Source organism: Myotis nattereri, assembly GCF_964212035.1.
Source record: "Myotis nattereri genome assembly, chromosome: 6".
Taxonomy (NCBI): Eukaryota; Metazoa; Chordata; class Mammalia; order Chiroptera; family Vespertilionidae; genus Myotis; species Myotis nattereri.
This window is the reverse complement of record NC_138081.1, coordinates 62,582,890-62,601,229: the sequence shown is the minus strand read 5'-3', so window position 1 is coordinate 62,601,229 and position 18,340 is coordinate 62,582,890. Positions and strand designations below refer to the sequence as shown.

At 40.9% G+C, this 18,340-nt stretch overlaps 1 protein-coding gene across 1 annotated transcript in view; it reads right to left on the bottom strand.

The window, feature by feature from the left end:
- LOC308520851 (uncharacterized protein) overlaps positions 1-3,476 on the bottom strand; it is a gene marked incomplete at both ends in the record, with an annotated part of 135,138 nt that extends 131,662 nt beyond the window's left edge. Inside the window, 1 exon segment of the mRNA XM_081093562.1 lies at positions 3,340-3,476. Within this exon segment, the coding sequence (XP_080949688.1) occupies positions 3,340-3,476 (137 nt within the window).
- Between the last annotated feature and the right edge of the window lie 14,864 nt (positions 3,477-18,340).

The following is an 18,340-nucleotide window of genomic DNA, read 5'->3' as shown; positions in this document are numbered from 1 at the left end:
TCCTTTGTCGAATATTAATTCGGCATAGTGGTTTGGGTCGATTTCTGGGGTCTCTATTCTATTCCATTGATCTATATGTCTGTTCTTGTGCCAGTACCAAGCTGTTTTAAGAACAGTGGCTTTGTAATACAGTTTGATATCTGGTATTGAGATCCCACCTACTTTGTGTTTTCTCAGGATTGCTGCAGCTATTCGGGGTCTTTTTTTATTCCAGATGAATTTTTGGAACGTTCGTTCTAGATTTGTGAAATATGCCTTTGGTAATTTAATGGGGATTGCATTGAATCTATAAATTGCTTTGGGTAGTATGGACATTTTGATGATGTTGATTCTACCAATCCATGAACACGGTATATTCTTCCATCTGTTTATGTCTTCCTCTATCTCTTTTTTCAGTGTCCTGTAGTTTTCAGCATATAAGTCTTTTACCTCCTTAGTTAAGTTTATTCCTAGGTATTTTAATTTTTTTGGTGCAATGGTAAATGGGATTGCTTCTGTAGTTTCACTTTCTGTAAGTTCACTATTGGTGTAAAGAAATGCCATGGATTTCTTAGCATTAATTTTGTATCCTGCTACATTGCTGAATTCATTTATTAAGTCTAATAATTTTTTGATGGAGTCTTTAGGGTTCTGTATGTACAGTATCATGTCATCTGCAAATAAGGACAGTTTTACTTCTTCTTTTCCAATCTGGATGCCTTTTATTTCTTCTTTGTGTCTGATCACAATGGCTAGTACTTCCAGTACTATGTTGAACAGGAGTGGTGAGAGGGGGCATCCCTGTCTTGTTCCTGTTTTTAGGGGGAATGGTTTTAGTTTTTGCCCATTGATTATGATGTTGGTTGTGGGTTTGTCATATATGGCTTTTGTTATGTTGAGGTATGATCCCTCAATTCCTATCTTGCTGAGAGTTTTTATCAAGAAAGGGTGTTGGATTTTGTCAAATGCTTTTTCCACATCAATTGATATGACTATGTGGTTTTTTTTCTCTCAATTTGTTTATGTGATGTATCACGTTTATTGATTTGCGGATATTGTACCATCCTTGCATCCCTGGGATAAATCCTACTTGGTCATGGTGTATGATCTTTTTGATGTACTGCTGGATCCGATTTGCTAGGATTTTGTTGAGGATTTTGGCATCTATGTTCATGAGGGATGTTCTCACAGCTCTTTTAAATAAATATGTCATATCATCCTGGATTGTCGGGGCCACGTAAAAGCCACATGCTTCTGTCTCAGTCAGAATCTCTCTGGCACATACCCAGGCACTAACCCTTTCCCCAGGCCAGCTTTTCTCTCCTCCTTCCTGCACAAACGTCTTTCCTTCGACCCCTATTTCCAACTCCAGATGCAGAGACAGGCACAGCGGTGGGGAGTCTTATTTCTCCCGCCTGAATTTCTTCCAGTAACTTAATCTCTAACAACTACACCGCTTCTCAGACCTCCATCTCACCCCTCGTTGACAGATCAAACCAGTATCTTATAATTTAAACAACATGTTCTTAATTTTAGGTTTTTGCTCAAATATCTGGAAGTGAAAATGGCCCTTAGGTATCAAACATGAAATACTTTGGAAAATATTTTAACCAAACTTTCTGCCTCAGAAAAATTCTTTATCCCTAGGGAAAACTTAGCTGATTTGCCTGCTTCAGCAGCCTTGGGGACTGAGGCAAGCCACTGGGGGGTGGAGGGTGGTCAGTGAGAGGGGGGCCTGGCTCAGGAAGAGAGGAGCTCTCCCCATCTGGTGTAAGATATGCCCAAGGCTTGGCAGCTTAGGGAACATCAGGGGACAGCAACCCTGGTGCATTATCACTTTCTTGGGATGGGACTTTGCAAACATTGGCAAGGGAGCCACAGCAGGTAGTTCTAGAGCATGCGTGAGAAATTGCCTCGAGACCTGAGGGGCATTGTAGGCAGTGGTATTTAGGTTAATGTTTATATGCTCTATTGGTCCCCATGGAAACGTTTTAAACAGCGGTTCTCAACCTGTGGGTCGCGACCCCTTTGGTGGTCGAACGACCTTTTCATGGGGTCGCCTAAGACCATCCTGCATATCAGATATTTACATTACGACTCATAACAGTAGCAACATTACAGTTATGAAGTAGCAACGAAGATAATTTTATGCTTGGGTCACAACATGAGAAACTGTATTTAAAGGGCCAGAAGGTTGAGAACCACTGCTAGAACCTAGCATGACACCTGGCAAACAAAAGGTGCTCAATTAGTATTTGTTGGATGAACAGTTAGATTCTTCCAGGCACGGTGCTTGGTGGTTTGGGGGAGCAGAGAAATACTGATATTCAGAGACTTCCCACTATTCTGTCCTAAAAAGACTTCAGGAAGCCTTTCTCATCACAGTGTACATCAAGGATCCATTTGCTTGGAGACATTTAAATTGTAGCAATATCAACACCTGATCTTTGCATGGTGTTTTCTCATTTTCAAAGTGCTTTACCATGCATTATCTCAATTGATTTTTATAAGGTAGACAAAGTACATGTTTTTAACTTCGTTTTTCAAATAAATAAACTAACGTTGAGAGAAATGATGGCTTCCATGGTTCCCTTAACTTTCCACTTCATCACACAATCCTTGATCTGCTTCACACATCAAGGGCTTTAACTACCAAAGTACGAAACACACTAAATACTGGTTCTTCAGAATCATCTCTGGAATGAGATAATAATACACCTACTTACTGCTGCCTCTCCTGACCTCCCCCCGCCCCCAACCTTCATCATCCACATTGTGTTTACTCAGCTACTCAGCCTAACAGGATCCTTATAATTGTTCCTCTTGATCAACTGTGGAAGTCACAAAAATAGAGGGATATGAAAGTCCTGGGCCCATGAGACTTGCCAGTTAGGGGCTGATCTGGCTACACTGTTTCTGTAAAATAATTAAATTGCTATTGTTGGCAGCATTTACCTATAGAATAGTTCCTAACAGATCATCATTTTGCAGAATTCATTACCAAATACCTAGCATTATTTCAGTTTTGAAATTCCTCATCAAAATCAAGGTCAAACTTGATTAAAATATTATTGGGGAAAAATGAGATCTCTTTTCATTGAGTATAATTGATATAATAGCTTCTGGGACTTTAAGACAATGGCATCTGTGAAACGTAAGAGCCCTTTCCGGTTTTCTTTGGTAGGACATTGCCTCTAAAAGCCTTGCCAATCCTAGTATACAGGAAAACCTTAAGGACAGCAGTCAAGTCTGAGCTTGGGATAATGCCAATTGTCCACGTCAAAGGGGCTAATGGAGATTATGGGGTGATAGTGGGGGTTAAATCCCTAAAGACCATGCTTTGGTGGCACCCCTATTCACCTGTAAGCTCGATGAGCTGTTCCCAGAAGAGGCCCCTGTTCTTCTATCTCAGACTTCAGTTCAGTCAATCGCACAGCCAGTTCTTTCTCCAACATCTGGATCCTTTCGGTGGAAGCGACCTTGTAAATGTCATCCATGGTTCGTGCCTACTGTTTTCCTGTATCCCTGAAAGAGAAGAGCGCACAGCTGTGGCTGGCGCCCTCCATGACCATTACCCAGTGTGTGGGACTTTGCCTATCACTGTTCAAGAAATCAAGTCAACTTTGTGGAAACGCATGCTTTCGCAGTTTGAAAAAATAGCTGTCATTTATGGCGAAGTTACTGTGAAGTCAGCAGCAGGGGAATGTAGGTTGGAGTCTCCACTGACCGTGGCTTTGTTCAACCAGTTTCCTTCAGAGACCTCTCTGCTCCAGCTGTCACTGTGGAGGCTTAGTAAATGAAAATGCATCCCCTGGTCCGACCCCTGTCATCTTCAGAAAGGCTGTGGGGGTTGCACACTAAGTGATCTGAATGGTGCTTATTTCTGACTTCTAATATCACCTCAACTGGAACAAAATGTAGGTGTGTGCAGGATTCCTCTGCATGCCTAGAGCTGTTCTCCAGAAGTCTTTTTTGAGGCAGGAGCTTCTAACCAGGGAGAACATACTGAGACGGAGAACTATCTAACATAATCATGATCCAGGCACTTTACGGTTTGGAAGAAAATCAAACTTATGCATTTGAATGTGATTTCTTAATTATGAATGCTTACATTGTTCCTTTGCTTTTACCATTAAGTAAAATAGCTGGGAACCCCCTACCCCACTCAGTTCACGGCCTGTCAAACTCAACACAATTGCTTACTAAGTACTTAGTTTCAACATTCTACTTAACAACAGATTAACTGCAGGTCCCAGAATGGAACCCAGAACTGCAGGGATTCGCCGTCCTAGACAAGTAGGGGTAAAGCCACTCCTGGCCACATTTAAGAGGTTTAAAATATCGAAACCTTCCTTTTTCCTTTGACATTTCTAGGATTTTTAGTTTTCCTTTCAGAGATATTTTCTCAAGTTAATCTGCAGCTGTTTCAACAAATAATTAAGCTGTAGAGATGTTTTGGTAGAGGTTTCCTTTGGGGGCCTATTTGTTCTTTTAATAAATATTAAAAATGGAAGAGAGGAAGCTAAGAACTATATGATTTAACTCATATGTGGGCTAGAAAACTGAAACTTACGTACACAAACAGCAGTGTGTGTGTTGCCAGAGGGACGGGGCGGGGGAAGAGAGGGGTCCTAACATGAGGCGGCAGGAGAAGATCTGACTTTGGGAGGTGGGCACGTGGTCCTATATACAGATTCTGTGAATTAGTAATCCACACATGAAACCTATATGTCATGTAGGCTAATGTCACCGCAATAAAATTTAAAAAAAGAATGTGGTTGAGGGTGTGGGTGGGCTCTGGATGGTTGGTGCGCCCTGGAAAAGCAAGCTCTTGGGCAAGTTGTTTACTATCTCTAGGAATTGGCTAACCCTGGGAGGGGCAGTCCCTCCAGAGTCAGCAAGGCCGTTGATGTCAAAGCAACAAATGCAGGAAATAAAATACATGGTTCACACACACACACACACACACACACACACACACACACACACACACACACCGTGGAAAGGAGCATCCACGCTCAGCCAAGGTTGTGAACCTGCTGAGTAATGTCAGCGTGTTGGGCACATTGCCGGAGCTCAATAAAGGACACAGTTGTTGTTCTCAGCAAAAGTGAAATGTTGTTATGAAAAATATTTGCCGCTTGGCAGTGTCCTTTCAAGTTGGGCAAACAGTTAAACAGCTGCCTTAACAGCTGCATTCCAACCGGCAGCCAAGAGCAGCAGCAACATAGACGGGCTGATTCTTCTCCCAGAGGATGGACGTTCTGTCTTCATTTCCTGATCAGTTTCAACACTTCACAGCTCAGAAATGAGAACAGTTAATCCTGCACCATTTAGCTTGCTACACAGGCAAGTACAGTATTCACAAAATTAACATCAGGACAGGCCAGGCTTTGACAACTGTGCATGAAATGGATCCAACCCAGAGGAATCCATGCCTGCTGAGCACTCATAGCTAGCACTAAAGAGACAAACAACTGTTTACTTTGGGAGGGGGGATAGGTTTTATTTATTGAGCACCTACTCTGTGCTAGACGTTTAAAGTCTCTGCAAAGAGATTCTCAAGAGTTGCTCAATAGTATTTTTTAAAAAATAAGTACATTCAATAAATATTGATTGTAAACAACAAACCTTTTTATGTGTTTAAAAAGTGGTAAAATCTAAGCTCTAAGAGAAAGATAGGAAGATTGGCTTGGGCAGGGTGTGAGGTTGTTCATTGGGTGGTGAAAATGGGCTTTGGTGGGTGAGAGCAGACATATTTAGAAGATAAATACATGCTGAGTAACTTTGGACTCAGCTAGAAAAATGTATAATGCATGTCAAAAACTGGAAAGTGACTACTAGAAGAATAGGAATGCAACCTAGAGCTTTCCAAACAGGTGGGGTTAAGAGGTAGAAATGCGTCTTTTAAATCCAATAGAAAGCAGGCAAAGAGAGAAAAGGGCAACAAAAGGAAGCATGGTAGAAATAAATTCAAATATATCAGCAATTGTAATAAATGGAAATAGATTTAGCCCAACACACAAATCAACCAAACACACAAATCAACACAACTTCACACATTTTTAAAGCCCCTAAAATTTGGTAATGCAATGTGTAAAAAACAAAACAAAACACACACAATGAATTTTATTCTAGCAAAAGCCAGAATTGAAATGGATGAGCAAGCTGGCCCCACAGCACCAATCTTCTTCATGAAGAGCTGCATGAATAAATACTCTATAACCTCCTTGGACAAACGTGTTTCATGCTTGGTCATCTTTGTTCATCAAATGCTCTTCCCATATACAAAAGCCAGAATTTAAAGCCAAGTTGTTTTAACAAAAAGGCATAGTCATCAGTGGCTTAAAGAATAAAATGTTGTGTGTTTTGTTGTTGTTGTTGTTGTTAATCCTCACCTAAGGATATTTTTTCCCATTGATTTTTAGGGAGAGTGGGAGAGAGAGGGAATGACAGAAAGAAACATTGATGTGAGAGAAACACATTCATTGGTTGCCTTCAGCACATGCCCCCACTAGGGCCTGGGCCAGGGAGGATCCTGTAACCCAGGTATGTGCCTTCGACTGGAATCAACCAAGGACCCTTTGGTCTGCGGGCCAACACTCTATCCACTGAGCCAAACCAGGTAGGGCAGGAACAAAATGTTTAAGTGTGTCTAACAGAGTGATGCTGATGTGAATGGTCCAGGGGAACAGAGCAGCTCTGCTCCTCTTGGACATTCAAGGACCCAGGTTCCTTCCAAGCAGCTCCACCCTCCTCTAGGCATTGTTCAGGCAAACGCATTAGTGTCTTCTCTCCAGTGTGACTACAGGACATGATCTTTGGTCAGGGACACATGACACAGATTTGATGGTTTGAATTCAATAACCTGGTTGTACTTCTAGTTTACTGAGAGTTTGCGGTTTTTTTCTTGAATGGGTATTAAACAGTGTCAAATCCTTTTTCTGCATCTATAGAGATACTGTGACTTTCCTCATTTATTTGTTAATGCAGTGAATTTAACGGGTTTTTTTTATTGTTAGTCTAAAACTGCTTTCTTGGACTAAACCCCTCTTGGTCATAATTTATCTCTTTTTAAAGGAAAGTGGACTCAATTTGCTATAATGTTGTTTAGAATTTTTGCATTTATGCTCATGAGAAAAATTGGCCAGCATTTTCTTATGATGCTCTTGTCGGGTTTTGATATCAAGATTATACTGCCCTCTTTTTAAAAATTTGTGAAGTGCTCCCTTCTCTATTTTCTGAAAAAGTTTAAGATTAGTATTATTTCTTCCTTAAATGTTTAAATTAATTCACGTGTGAAAAATCTCAGCCTGTTTATGGAAGGGTTTTAAATTACATATTCAATAACTTGAACAGATTATGATTATTCACATTTCAATTTCTTTTTGTGTTCGTTTAATGAAAGGTTTTTAAAAGAATATTTCATCTAAGTAGACAATTTTTTTGATGTAACATTTTATTCACAATATACTTTAATATTTCAAAAGCTTTTTAACCCACTTAGAGTATAAATTCAATGATTTTTAGTGTATTCATGGAACTATTCAACCATCACTACAATCCATTTTAGAACATTTTCATCACTCCCCCCCCCCCGCAAAGAAAACCCATATCCATTAGCTGCAATTCACCATCTTTCTCTAGCCACCCAACCCTCAGCAATAGGCAACCACTAATCTACTTTCTATCTGTACAGATTTGCCCATTCTAGACATTTTATATAAATGGAATCATGCAATATATGGCGTTTTGTGATTGCATTCATTTTGCATGTTTTCAAGGTTCACCCATGTTCTAGCATGTATCAGTATATCATTCCTTTTTATGGCCATGGAATTTCTTTTTAATCCTTTTAAATTGTCTGTGTCTTTTTGTCTGTTGAATCCAATTTAAAAATCTTTTAGTTCATTTACATTTAATGGTATTACTGTTATAGTTGGGCTTAAGTGAACAATCTTACCATGTATTTTTTTAATTTTTTTAAAATTCTGTTTTATTGCTTAAAGTATTACAAAGAGTATTATATATGTCTCCTTCCCCCCCCTTTGACCTTCCCCCGGCCTCCCTTACCCCCCAGTGTCTTGTGTCCATTGGTTATGCTTATATGCATGCATACAAGTCCTTCGGTTGATCTCTTACCCGCCCCCCGCCCCCAAACCCTCCCTGGCCTTCCCGCTGTAGTTTGACAGTCTGTTCGATGCTGCTCTGCCTCTGTATCTATTTTTGTCCATCAGTTTATAATGGTCTTTATTATCTATAAATGAGTGAGATCATGTGGTATTTTTCTTTCATTGACTGGCTTATTTCACTTGGCATAATGCTCTCCAGTTCCATCCATGCTGTTAACAATCCAATCAAAAAATGGGCAAAGGACCTAAATAGACACTTTTCAAAAGAGGTCATTCAGAAAGCCAAGAGACATATGAAAACATGCTCAAAGTCACTAATCACCTGAGAGATGCAAATCAAAACAACAATGAGGTACCATCTCACACCTGTCAGAATGGCTATCATCAACAAATCAACAAACGACAAGTGCTGGAGAGGATGCAGAGAAAAAGGAACACTTGTGCACTGCTGGTGGGAATGCAGACTGGTGCAGCCACTATGGAAGACAGTATGGCGTTTCCTCAAAAAGTAAAAAATGGAACTCTCATTTGACCCAGTGATCCCACTTCTAGGAATCTATCCCAAGAAACCAGAAACACCAATCAGAAAGGATATACACATCCCTGTGTTCATAGCAGCACAATTTACCATAGCTAAGATTTGGAAACAGCCTAAGTGCCCATCAGCAGATGAACGGATTAGAAAACTGGGGTACATATACACAATAGAATACTATGCTGCTGTAAAAAAGAAGGAATTCTTACCATGTATTTTAATATTATATTTATTTTTCTATTTGTCCCATCTATTCCTTGTTCCTTTATTCCCCTTTTCCTTTATCACTTTGGGGATATATATATATATTAGAGGCACGGTGCACAAAAATTTGTGCGCTCGGGGGGAGGGGGGATCCCTCAGCCCGGCCTGTGCCCTCTCGCAGTCTGGGACCCCTCGGGAGATAACAACCTGCTGGTGTAGGCCTGCTCCCGGGGTGCAGAGGGCAGGCCTAATCTCTAGGTGCAGCCCCTGGTTGGGCTCAGAGCAGGGCCGATTGGGGAATTGGGGCGCTGGCCCCTATCATGCACAGAGCAGGGCGGATCGGGAGGTTGCGATGCCACCCTCAGTCACACTCAGGGTAGGGCCGATTGGGGGGTTGGGGCACCGCCCCCTGTCACACTCAAGGCAGGGTCGATTGGGAGGTTGCGGCGCCACCCCCTGTCACGCACAGAGCAGGGCCATCAGGGGGTTGGGGAGCTCCCCCCTGTCATGCACAGAGCAGGGTAGACCAGGAGGTTGGGGCGCCGCCACTGTCACACTCAGGGCAGGGCCAATGGGGAGGTTATGGCTCTACCCCGTCACATACAGAGCAGGGCCCGTGGGGGGGGGGGCGGGTAGGGGGGGGGTTGGGGCGCCGAACCCTGTCACACACAGAGCAGGGCCGATCGGGGGGTTGGGGCGCCACACCCTGTCACACACAGAGCCGTAGGGCGATCAGGGGGTTGGGGAGCTCCTTCCCCTATCAGGCACAGAGCAGGGCTGATCATGGGGTTGGGGCGCCTTTCCCTGTCACGAACAGAGCAGGGTGGATAGGGAGGTTGTGGCCCCGTCCCCTGTCACACACAGAGCCGCAGGGCGATCAGGGGGTTTGGGCGCTGCCCCTGTCACGCTGATCCTGATGCTGGGAGGCCTCTCGGCTCCGCTGATCCCGGTGCTGGGAGGCATATTACCCTTTTACTCTATAGGGTAGAGGCCTGGTGCATGGGTGGGGGCCGGCTGGTTGCCCTGAAGGGTGTCCTGGATCAGGGTGGGGGTCCCCACTTGGGTGCCTGGCCAGCCTGGGTTAGGGAATGATGGCTGTTTGCAGCTGGTCACATACCCTTCAGGGTGAGGGTCCCCACTGGGGTGCCTGGCCAGACTGGGTGAGGGGATGATGGCTGTTTGCAGCTAGTCACACACCCTTCAGGGTGGGGGTCCCCACTGGGGTGCCTGGCAAGTCTGCGTGAGGGGCTGAGGGCTGTTTTCAGGCTGGGGGTGACTGAAGCTCCCAACCGCTCCTATTTTTCTTCTTTTTTTTTTTTTTCTGGGCCAGCTTTAGCTTTGAGGCTTGGCTCCAGCACTTAGGCCTCCGCTGCTGAAAGTAGGTTTCTGGCCTTTGCTTACAATGTTGCGATCCTGCTGGCTGAAGCCCGGGCCGGACTAAAGCAGGTTTCTGGGGTTTTGTTTAGCTTCTATATTTGTTACATACTTGCTTAGAGTTGCAGCTCAGAGGCCTGCAGCGGCAGGCGGTGAAGGGTGAATGTTGGAGTCCTCCGTCACTGAAGCAAGCAAGCCTCATGTTAGTTTCAAGCTGCCTGGCTGCCAGCCGCCATCTTGGCTGGCAGTTAATTTGCATATTGCCCTGATTAGCCAATGGGAAGGGTAGCGGTTGTACACTAATTACCATGTGTCTCTTTTATTAGATAGGATTCCTCACCTGAGGATACATTTTTACTGATTTTAGAGCAAGAAGGAAACATCAATGGGAAAGAAACATTGATCAGTTGCCTCCCATATGTGCTCCAGGTAGGGATGGAACCTGCAACTCAGGTATGTGCCCTGACCAGGAATCAAATCCGCAGCCTTTTGGTGCATGAGATGACGTTCCAACCAACTGAGCCACCTGACCAGGGCAATCAGTATTTTTATTATTCTATTCTCTTCTATTAGGTTTTTTCCTTTTTTTAAAAAAAAACTTATCTTTATTGTTGTAAGTATGACAGATGTCCCTTTGTTTCTTTGTTGCTGGTTTTTTCCCATTGACTCCCTCCATCCTTCACCCACCTCTCCCAAGCCTTCACCACCCTATTGTCTGTGTCCATAGGCTATGCATCTCTTAGGTTTTTAATTAAACCTGTTTTTCTTTTGGTAGTTACCTAGAGCAGTGGTTCTCAAAGTTAGTGTGTCTCAAATCACTTAGAGGACTTGTTCAGACATAGATTTCTAGGCTCCACCTCCAAAGCTTCTGATTTAGTAAATCTGAAGGAAGCCTGAGAATCTTGAGTTCTAAGAAATTCCCAGAGAGTTCTTATGTCTTCTCTGAACAAAGAGCAGTTGATATTTTGAGCCTAAATAGCAGAAGTTTTTTATATTACCAAAATATTCTGAGACTAACATTTTGTGCTTTTGTCATGCCCTTGAACTATTTTTTCTAAACAAAAGTTCTTCATCTTTAAAAAAGTTTTCCAAAAATATCATTACTGATGCTTAGTTTATTTTAAATATTGCCTGTAACCTTTTTTCTTTAGTCATGTAATCATCTTTTCTTCTCTCTCTTTTTTTTTTGAGATTGCATTTCTCAAATTCAGCCCCCAAATTCAGAATAATGAACTCTTACTATTGTCTTTTACACCAAAATTGTCTTTGGGAGTTTCCTGATCAGGTGCTACACAGCCACAAAGGTGTGCTCATTTATTCTAGTAAAGGAGGAATACTAAAAATAATTTGATACTTTCGGTTTACTCCAGATTTTTTATTAGCTAGAAAATACTGTAAAAGTCTTCAATATGAAAAGACCTTGAAGTCCATAAGAGTTTAAACTAAGTTAATCACACTTAAGTAAAGTTTATTACTATGAATGTAAAATAAATGTGTGTGTGTGTTTTTTTTTTTTTTTTTTTTTTTAGCAATTGTGTAACTTTCAGGTTTTACAGAAGCATACTCATGTCCATATATAAAGACTGGCGCAATAACTATACTTAAAAATTGAATTTTTTAAAAGGAATATTTTGTTTTCAGGCGACAATTCCCAAATGTTTTGTGGGATAAATGAAAAGCTTGAGACTTATTTTTCCTCTTTGGGTTACTATTGACTAAATCCTTATAAAATGATTATGTGTTATTTCAGAAAAAAGGTTTCTGCTTCCCACTATTCTAGCATTGTTGGCTATTACAAATGAACCTGAGCCATTGAGACTTGTCATCCACAGACAGCTTTTGCTTTTCCCTTACATTTGCCTGAAGTCCCTACTATAAACTGAGTCCTCTGGAAGAAACATAAAAAGAATGAAAGCCCCAGTAAAGGTTTTTACTGTACTCATAACTGTTGATTCTACAGGGAGTAACAGATGTTTCCGTATAAGCTGATATCAGCATAGCAAACAGATACCTGGCAGATTACCAAGAGATCGAGTTCTAGGATTCTTTAAATCTAGAAGCAGATGACTTTGTGAAATTGCTTGCATTGTCCCCAAATCAGAAAAATAAGAATTCATTACCTAGGACTAAATGAGCTAATTATGGCTAATACTCTAGTTCCAATGGGCATATAAGAAAAATTCCTCTCTTTTTATTTTGAACTCTCTATTGGCTACACTTGTATAAACTGGAATGAAAACACTCTTTAAGTGATATCTTGGTCTAACTGACCCTTTGTAATTCAGATGAAATTTCTATGAAAATTCTTAATGTAGCTTGTAAGTAACACATTATCAGAAAAGCATAAAATAATAATTCTGGAGAAAAATGACAAAAAATACAAAAGTATCTCCAAATGGTAAAGTGGTAAAATATTAGCCTTTGCTTTTCATAGCCATGTAGCTATTTTGCATAGGTTCAGTGAATCTACTCCCCTTTCCACCTGCCAGTAATTTAAAAATCATTTTGGTGACCATGCTTTAAAAATCTTATTAGGTACGGCAAGCCCATTTTTAAACAAAGTCCAAGTGAATTAGCTGGTTCTTGGTTCCTGATCTCAGGATATGGGCTGATGAGAGCAGTATCTTACAGATAAAACTAATGACCACCTTATGAACTTTACAAAGCCTCCAAAGCCAACTCTTCAATTTTCGTATCACATGGCTCCAGCTTTATTAATCATGCTAGGGGCCCGGTGCACAAATTGCCCGGCCTGCACCCTCTCAGAGTCCGGGAGCCCTCGGGGGATGTCTGACTGAGTGGGCCTAAGCTGGCTGCAGCGGAGGTGGTAGAGACTCCTGCCACTGCCACTGCACTCACCAGCCATGAGCCCGGCTTCTGGCTGAGCCACACTCCCCCTGTGGGAGCACACTGACCACCGGGAGGCAGCTCCTGCATTGAGTGTCTACCCTCCTGGTGGTCAGTGCACATCATAGCAACTGGTCATTCTGCTGTTAGGTCAATTTTCATATTAGCCTTTTTTTTTTTTTTTTTACCCGTGTCCCGACGCTTGAGGATAGAACCGGCAGACTGGCAACTGTTGGCACTGAAGACATGACGCCGAGGGGGCCGGAACCCTCTCCCTCTGCCTCCGTACATTACGGGGACCGGGACCGCACGCCCGAACCCCGCCAAGAAAAGGAGGGTCCATATTAGCCTTTTATTATATAGGATTATAGGGTCTTTGTAAACTAAGCATCACCTTTTCTCACACTTATATACAAAACTGGCCAAATAAAACATCAAAATAGTGATACTGCATCAGAAAATCATTAAGTAAATTTACATGGTCCAAGTCACACCTTAGGAGGAAATTTGGAGGCAATATGGACACCTTAACCAGATGGGTAAGCCATGCACATTACATTCCAGAGTCAGAAAATAAAACAAAACAACACTGTTCAGTGAAGGATTGACACAGCCTGTCTAGGTTGTATAAACCTTTCATATTCCCAAGAAAGGTTTGGGCCCTGCTCAGCTCCTGGGAGATAGCCATAAACCCTTGGAATACCCTGCTTGTTAAGAATGCTGTTGTCTACCTGGGGAACTTAGGCCCTGCCAGACAGTCTATGTTAACAATGTGACTTATGGTGAGGGGCCTTGGGCCATGGGGTCCAGCTTGAACTCTAGAGGGGCTGGTCACCCGGCATGGGCAGTCAGCCATGCCTGTGTGACTGGCCTACAATAAAAAACTTGGCCAACAAGGCTTGTAGGAGCTGCCCTGGTTGGCAATACTCCAAGCATATCACCACACATCGATGCAAGGAGAAGTAAGGGCTGTCCGCATGACGTCACTGGAAGAGGACCGTGGGAAGCTCATGCCTGGTGTTTCCCGAAATTTGCCCCATGTCCCTTTTTCCGTTGTCGGTTTAAATCTGTATCCTTTCACGGTAATAAACCCTAACAGTGCTTCTCTGAGTTCTGTGTGTCCTTTTAGTGACTCTTTGGACCCGAAGCTGATCTGTGGGGACCCATGAAACACACACTGCAACCCTGAGATAAAGGAACAACAAAAAGTCACTCTGTCTAGTTTTTGTTCCAAGTAAATGAAGCCTTTGAGTCTCTCCTGTAAGTTACTCTCTAAAAAAAAACACAACTATTTCTTTGAAAATGCTGATGTCTGAATATACATAATGACCTTTTTGGATATGACAATTATGTGAGAAAATTGCTGTTTTCCGCCTTGAAGAGAATCACTTTAAGCTTGGTGACTTTGGTAACTTTATAGTTTTTCTTTCACCTTTAAATACTTGTCATAGTTCTAATTTGATAAGGCTCTCCTTCTAAAGCTTGGACTCTCTCGTAACCGCCTTTGCATATACTAGTAAATGCCTTTTCTTTTCTAAATGCTTTAGTCTCTGAGTGGTTTGTGTTTTATTTCAGCAGATGAATCAATATTATTTTAGTAGACTGGTTAAGGGAAGCAAACTGTACTTTCTGCAGCATAGCCAAAGGACTGCTCAGAAGTAGCTCTGAGAATGAGAAATCACAGGCAAATATCTTATCCAAATACCAAGGGCACACCCGCCCTCTTCTCCAGAGCTATCCTGTAAGAGCACAAAGAGGAAAAACCCTTCCTGAAAATTTAACTTAGGTGCTCAATATTTAACCAAACCACAAGAGAATGTAGGTATGTAATACTGATATAAACATTTCCAATCTTATCAAACAGAGAAGTTATACACATAAAATCATAGAATAAGATTTTAAAAGATCAATTACTTTTGAGGTGAAACAAAAAGTAGAAATTCATAACCTAGAAATAAATTCTTTTAAGTCTGGCACTGAATTTTCCAGCTTTACATTTGTAGCTTATTTTTGGGAAAAGGATGGTAATGCTTTTTATGTTGTGTTCAAGCATTCAATATTTAAGATATTAATAGTGCTATTCTCTCACATGTATTACATATTGTGGATTTAGCTATCCCTGAAAAAAATATTTTTAAGGTCTATTTTCTTTTGCTAGAAATTATAAACTATAAAACCATTAGTGTTGCATGGAATTTTCAGAAATGTCCTTAAATTTAATTTTAAATGAGTTTCCTGTGTACCAGTATGTTTTAAATAACACATTTGTAAAGTTAAAAGGACCTACAGTGATGGGCAGTGAAGTACGTTCCAGTTCAGCAAGAAGATTTTGGGCAACTGCCCTGTAAGCATTAATCTTATATTTCAGGCCACAAATACTTCACATTCTGTGCTAGCTCAGTAATAGATTTTTCTAAGAAATGCCCCACAAGTCAATGTACATTTAATTTTGAGAAAAACTAACCAAAAAATACCTTACAAGGTTTTTCATAAGTTATCCTAAAATTTACTTAATCAGATTAAGCAAAATTAGTTCAAAAGGATATTATTTTAGCTCTGACTAGAACAGTGGTTCTCAACCTTCCTAATGCTGTGACCCTTTAATACAGTTCCTCATGTTGTGGTGACCCCAATTTCATTGTTACAAATTGAACATAATTAAAGCGTAGTGATTAATCACAAAAACAATATGTAAGTATATATGTGTTTTCCGATGGTCTTAGGAGACCCTTGTGAAAGGGTCGTTCAACCCCCAAAGGGGTCACAACCCACAGGTTGAGAACCGCTGGACTAGAAGGTCTGACTCACTTTACAATCCTTTTTATAAAGACTAAAATTCCTTTTTCTTTTTTCTTTTCTTTTTTTTTTTTTTGTTAATCATCACCTAAGGATATTTTTCCATTGATTTTTTTTTTTTTTTTTTTTTTTTTAAGAGAGAGTGGAAGGGAGGAGGAGAGAGAGACTCGTAGATGTTAGAGAGACACATCATTGGTTGCCTCCCGCACATGCCCTGAACAGGGCTGGAGATTGAGCTTGTAACCGAGGTATGCGCCCTTGACCAGAATTGAACTTGGGACCCTTCAGTCCTTGGGCCGATGCTCTACCCACTGAGACAAACTAGCTAGGGCTAAAATTCCTTTCTTTAACTATTTAAGCAACTTTAATAATTTGTAATGGTGGAAACTTACAAGTGGGTAGAAACCCATTATTAACATCATTCCAATGTTTACTTCCCTGTGGCACTTCTTCCTATGTTCTGACCATAGCTCAGAGCAAAATTTCACAAAATACTGATAACCTTCTCTATGTGTGATGCACTCTATTTTTAATGCTATTCTGTAGCATTTAAAAATGTTGGTAGTGACCCACTAAACTGATTTCACGATCCATTAATAGGATATGACCTGCAGTTTGAAAAACAGACGTGGTCCAACAAATGAGAAATATGAAGTGTGAAGAAATTGAGTAGCTTAAATTCATAAAGAAAGTGAGTGGCAATCATTTGCATATTTTGTACAAGTCAATAATTAACCTCTAAAATGTAACCTTTCTGTATATTATTTTTTTATTAGTCTAATCCATGGTTGGCAAACTGCGGCTCGCGAGCCACATGCGGCTCTTTGGCCCCTTGAGTGTGGCTCTTCCACAAAATACCACGTGCAGGCGCGCACGTACAGTGTGATTGAAAATTCGTGGCCCATGTGCAGAAGTCAGTATTTTGTGGAAGAGCCGGTATTTTGTGGAAGAGCCACACTCAAGGGGCCAAAGAGCCGCATGTGGCTCGCGAGCTGCAGTTTGCCGAGCCGCAGTTTGCCGACCACTGGTCTAACTCATTATTGCTTGATTTCTGCTCCCCTTACTCTCCATTCCCCATTTACTTTGTTTCATACACAATTTTCTCTATTCAGGCCTTAAATTTGATACTGTTTATGTGGATAGTATTAAGTTTAAATTTACTAGGTGAACTAGTATCTTCAATCAACAAGCTTATAGATCAAGAATGCTAGATCAATACTGCTACAGGTAAAAAAACAGATGAAAGCTATATATATAAGAAATACCATCAGGCCAACTTTATCCAGAGATGAAAACAAAGATTTAGTAGACAAATATTTGTTGAACACTTACTCTGTGCTGGTCATTATATCTCTGTCACATATTGTTTTCTTCCTTGTATTATATTTAAGTATGCCTATTTCCCCTATCAACTTATAAACAATTAGAAGACAGAATACATGTATAATTTGTCTTTGAATCTCCTATAGCATTTAGCACAGTATCTTGAGATCAACAAATAGTTGATTAGAGATGGATAAACACTTGCTGAATGAACAAGGCAAACATACCAATATATAAATCCAATATATAAATAAAGAACTACCTTGGCTCTCAAACCTCTTCCTCTTAGCATTATAATAGCAAAGAAAGCATCATTTGAGTACCTATGGTCTGTGCCCCCAAATAGACAAACAATAAAATACTGGCATAATCTTAACCAGGGTTATGTAAAATATGATCACATATCCTTGAAAGGTGAAACAGCCGAACAGCTGACTTGGTGCCTGAAACAGCACCTGATCCTAGAACAGCACCTGATCACTTAGATGAGACCGCCAGAATATATTTTCATTACATTTATCAAATACTTATTGAGAGGTTACTATGGGCTGGATATTGTGCGAGGTGCTGGGCTACAGTGGTGAACAAGAAAGAATCTTGTTTCTAGGAGCTTTCAGTCTACTGGGAAGACAAACAAACAATAACAAGAAAGTTTGCTAAATACAAAGACAGTAGAAATACCTAGAAGAGGCAGCCAAGTCAGATTTGAGAGAAGGCAGGGTGTGAAGGGGAGGCTTAAAGAGGGCTTCTTAGAGGAAGCAATAAATTGAGATCTGAATAATAAGGGAAAGCTAGGTGAGCAAAATCTAGGTAAGAAAATCTAGACAGAGAATATGGTGGATAACTTCACCCTTATTTTAAAAATTCTAGAAAGCTGATTATATCATTCATATAACTTTTTACCTTCCTTTGATAATTCATAATGCCCAACATTCCTCTTCCAACCACCAACACCTGGATTCAGCCTTCAACATTACAGACAGTTGAATTGGTCATTAATAAGTCTTATATTGTCACATAACTGCCTCAGAGCAAAAGTAACAAGAGATCAACAGTGATTTTCTACTGTTTTCTACTAAAACTGCTCAACACATGGGTTTATAATGGGACATGCACATACTAGTATAATAAAAAATAAATTTCTTCAGGG